The sequence below is a fragment of the Rhea americana genome, unplaced genomic scaffold, assembly GCF_003343005.1.
Source record: "Rhea americana isolate MKP2758 unplaced genomic scaffold, rheAme1 scaffold_14, whole genome shotgun sequence".
Lineage (NCBI taxonomy): Eukaryota > Metazoa > Chordata > Aves > Rheiformes > Rheidae > Rhea > Rhea americana.
In genome coordinates, this window is record NW_028185483.1 from 9,067,610 (window position 1) to 9,072,241 (window position 4,632).

Sequence of the window (4,632 nt, forward strand, 5' to 3'; positions counted from 1 at the left end):
GCCGGCCCTCAAGCGCCGCCGGCCGCCTGTCAGCGGGGGCGGGAGAGGATTCGTGTGTCGGAGGCGCGCGCCCGGCCGCGCTCCCCGCGCCGCCTGGCAGCCTGCCACCGCGCGAGGGGTTCGCTCCTTTCTCACGACCTCTCAGGTTCCTGAGCTCATCTGGGAGCTATTCATTTCCTGCCAGAAAACAGCCCTGCCTGCTAAAAAAACCACCTTGGCCGCAGAGCAGCCCAGGGCTTGGTACGAGAGCTCGCTCGGCTTAAATCATAAAGCTCTGGCTGTCTGACGGGAATCAAAGGCAGCACAGAGGCGGGGGGAGCGCCGGGGCCCGTGCCATATGGTAGCACTTAAGAGCCAAGGAGGAAGCAAGGAGGGGTTCGCGCCGCTCGCAAGGAGTGTGGGAAAAGTTAATTGACTTTAATGACAGGTTTCCCGGGATGGCGGCTGCGTCCGATAGAACTGAGCTGCTGAGATGCGACTGACAAAGAGGGGAAATAAATCTTGCGGCAGGTCACGGATCAGCACGCTCCAAGGTGCGCTACGCAGCGTTGAGAGWCGCTACGCTCCCCCGCATCGCGGGGGTGGGCGAAGGGCGATGGGGTGGGCCGTTCCCTGCAGACCCAGACRCTTTGCGGGCTGGCACACAGGTGCGCTGCACGGCTTCGGTGCACGGCTTTGCAAGGGCGTGCTTTGGTGAGGCACAGGAGGATGCAGCACCTCTGCCTCCCTCTGAGCCGTTCACCCTGGCTCAGCACTTCTCACGTATCCCAGACAGAGCTGGCACAGTATCTGGGCTGCAAATGCACATACCAGATTTCAACAAACTGCTTAGGAGCCTAAGCATGCTCCAGCCCCTCCTGGAGCCATTCTTTGCAGATGTGCACACAGGGGCATCCCTGCACCGCCATAGGGGCTGCCCCGCTCTCCAGGGCGGCTGTGCACAGCACCCTCATGGTCCTGGGTGCAACCGAGGAGCCCAGCCTGTTTCCCAACTTGTTCTGCACTCACCCATGGGCACACAGCTCCACGTGGGGTCATGTCACCAGGAAGGGAAGGCCAAGGTCTGGTCACTGCATGAATCTGGCCAGCTGTGTGCAGGATGGCTTTATTCGGTGGGTTCTTCACTTGGTGTTTCTTGGCTGCTCCACTGGCATTTACAGACAAGGCTTTTGCTAGGAGGATTCCAGCACTTCCCTCCCTGAATCCAACTGTCAGGTACAGCATTCACCTCCCACCTCCTCTCTCACCCACTGCCCATGAGGGTCTGTGGCTGCTCCAGAGACCTCAGTGAAAGAAATCCTGTTTTAMCAAAGAAGCTACAGTCCAGCAGCTTAGCTCCAACCCCATCCCCTCCCAGGTACCTGGTGCCTGCATCAATCCTTTCCTGTCAGTCACAGTCTCATCCCATGGCATCAGTTTGATTGAGTCTAAAGGCACTTGCTGTACCTGAAGGGCAACTCCTGTACRTTATGGTCTGCAGACCCACAGTCTACATTCATCATCCAAATTCAGCCACAGTCTATGTGAACTGCCATCAAGAGCAGAGCTTTTCCCAGGAGCCATGGTACGCTCAGATCTCTCAAACTCAATGAGTTCTTCTACAATGACATGCTGCAAGATAGGATAAACCCAGAAAGCTTTGGAGAAACTTGTCCAAGCATGGCATATCTGCTTTACACTAGTCTACTTAAACTTCATTAGCAAATACGCTCATCTTATCTTTCACTCTTGGATCTGTGTATGTTCCCTATTAGCCTATCAAAAAAATTTTTTTTTTAAATACACTTTCCAAACCAACTGGATCCAAGAGGATCCTAGTAAATCGGAACAGTCTCAGTTCTTATAGCTGATATGTGACTGGGTTTGCATCRGTTCCAGGCAAGTTGTCAAGAGGCAGAAGCTAATATGATGCGATTCTCAGGAAGGTCTTGTGAACTTTTCTCTAAAAATAAGGTGGGCTCAGTCCTGCCCTCATTACTTCCAGCATAAGGCAGCACAGAAAGGTGATGCTACAGCTGGCAGAAGGGAACACAGACTTAGCCCATACACCTACACATCTGTCTCAAGACAACAAGTCTAATATTCCCAAGTCTGGCACACAAAGCCTAGTGCTAGATGCCACCATAGGGTGGCAGAACAAACAGGCCAGCAAAGGCATTAAGAGGCGAAAGAAGAGAGAGCTGCATCACCAGGACTACAGCAGCCCCATGCCTAAGAAGCRCTCAGGAGACTGTCTTCCTTTGCAGGGAACAAACACTGCCTGCACATTTGTTAGGAAGCCCTGTAGAGCTGGATCCCTGGATACATCCCMCTCTCCTCCCTCCCCCAAAAAGCCACCCCAAGAAGCATTTTCTAAACAGGAGGCTGGTGTATATAGACAGAAAGAAGGCAGAAAGTTGGGGAGTGATCAAATCCCAGTAGGTTTGATCTGTCTGGTCACACACTTTCCACAGCTTTCAATTCCCCAACACCTGGATACACTCAAGCACCTGGCTGATCCAGACAAAATCCAATAAGCTTTTGTGGTGGGATTTGGAAGGAGCTCCCAATGGATTCCAGTGCAGTGTAAAGCTGTCCACTTTGAATTAGGACTTGTTAAGGAAGGTGATATGAGCTGAAACTCGAGCATACCACTTGCCTCTATCTAGTACTAGCATCTTGCTTGGAAATGGGGCATGACCAAGTCAAAGGGGTCAGTTGCTGCTTGCAGTTATAAAGGGAGATAGTCCACACAGCCCCATGTTACTCCCCCAGACATGTTTTCCATATTAAAGCAGAGGAAATACCCAACTTTATCAAAAACACATGCAGAGCATTAATCATCAAGCACAGCTTGATTTGTGTTCTGGGCTGAGACTGCCTCTGTGCTTTTAAGTCCAGGTGGAAGTGGTACCCAGCAGTGCGCAAGTGCTTGCTGCAGCCTGTCAGCCAGGAGACAGAAGCACTCCTGTCAGGTTTGTCCTGCAGAGAGCCAGTATTTCTGTAACTCAAGAAGCCAGCAGGCACTTTTCTGTAAATCAACTGAAGTCATTCGCAATTTACACCATGGCCTGGAAACGGGCTCCTCTCCCATTCCCGGGCAAGAGACTCACAGGCAGTTTAAACTTGGAGCTAGGATGTTAGGCTTCATGCTGAATCCATTTCACTTTACCTGGGCTACTCCGGTCAGCCTGAGGAGGGTGAGCCCAGGGAGCCAGGAACAAAGCAGAGATGCCTCCCTCAGCGCATTCACGAGCTCTGCAAACATAAGCTCCTTTTAACAATTCTGATCACTTTAACTGCTCTCAGGGAAGCAGCAACTACATCTCCAAAGGGCAGGGAGAGGAGCCAGTCAATTGCACATGAGAAAATAGTGAGAAGAGAGAGGGTCTGAGCAGCAGCTCCAGTCTGGAGAGCAAAACAAGGCAGCCCTAGAGTAGCAGAGGCAAAACAGCACAGTCCACAGCTGTCCGGGTACAAGCCAGGARGAGCTGGGCTCCCTCCTTCACACACATGCCAGCACTCCAACTTATCTCCAAAGACCTTCCAAAATGGAAGGGATGCTTTTATTTTAAGAGCATTCAAAAAAAGCCAACTTTGATCTTTGGTGTCACATAAGGAAGAGGAGGAAAGGGAAGAAAAGAAAGATCTCGTGTAAAACACGAAACGCTGTCAAGGGAGCGCTATGGTACAAAGGCACAATCCAATATGAACATATAACCTATGTACAGCCGTGCCAGCAGCACGGGGTGCAGTGCTCAGTTCAGTCCRGTGCCCGCCACCCTCACCACGGTCTCCAGACCGAGTCGGCTGTGCCGGGTGGCGGGCCAGGCGGCGAGGCGGCYGTGGCAGCTGTCGGCGGGCCACCGTACAGGGGCAGCACAGCACCACCAGGCCCAAAGGCGGTGCTCGGGATGAGGAAGGCAAACTGCCCATCGGAGGCCGGCAGCAGCTGGAAGCCACCATACACCTTAGCTGCGTCGGCGCCCGGCTTGCAGGGCATGCCCGGGAGCGGCCCCCCGCCACCGCCCGGCGGCACCAGCGGTGGCCCAAAGGCTGCGGTCGGCGGCAGCGGTGGAGGTGGTGGGGGCGCGGGGTAGTTCATGGCATTGATCTGGGTCATGCAGCTGGCCAAGTGGCCCAGGAGCCGAGTGCGCACCTCCGTGTTGACACCCTCGCAGGTGGAGAGGAACCGCGTCACCTCGTTCATGCACTCGCTGAAGCCGGCCCGGTATTTGCCCAGCACCGTGGGGTCTGTGCTCAGCGCAGCTGCGGGGCGAGAGAGGTGCACAGCCGTCAGGGCAGCAGGCTCCGCAGGGGCAGGGTTGTGCAGCCCGCCGGCGTTGCACGCTGCGGCCGCTCCGGGCTGGGAATCCGGGCGGGGAGCAGGSCCCTCCGGCGCTCCCAGGTGCCGAGGATCCAGATGGAAACGGCAGCCCTCCGCCGCAGGGTCCCGCTTCCCCCAGCGCCAGGGACCCAGGCGAGGGGCACTGCTGCCCGGCACCCCCCGCGCGCCCCGGTGCCGCTACGGCGGGCACTCACCCGTCATCTGCGCCCGCTGGAGGCTCCGCAGGTGCTTCACGGTCATCTCCAGGATGTCGGCCTTCTCCAGCTTGGAGTGCCGCGAGCTCTGCGGGCACAGCGCGGGCTCAC

The 4,632-nt window shown here is 55.7% G+C and overlaps 1 protein-coding gene across 1 annotated transcript in view; it reads right to left on the reverse strand.

The window, feature by feature from the left end:
• Nucleotides 1–3,508: 3,508 nt before the first annotated feature.
• Nucleotides 3,509–4,632, reverse strand: part of HES1 (hes family bHLH transcription factor 1) — a 23,828-nt gene continuing 22,704 nt past the window's right edge. Inside the window, exons 3-4 of the mRNA XM_085298681.1 lie at nucleotides 4,522–4,627; nucleotides 3,509–4,248 (exon numbers count right to left, since the gene is read on the reverse strand). Coding sequence (XP_085154807.1) covers nucleotides 3,764–4,248; nucleotides 4,522–4,627 — 591 coding nt within the window. The 3' untranslated portion in view covers nucleotides 3,509–3,763. The remainder of the gene's footprint in view (nucleotides 4,249–4,521; nucleotides 4,628–4,632) is intronic.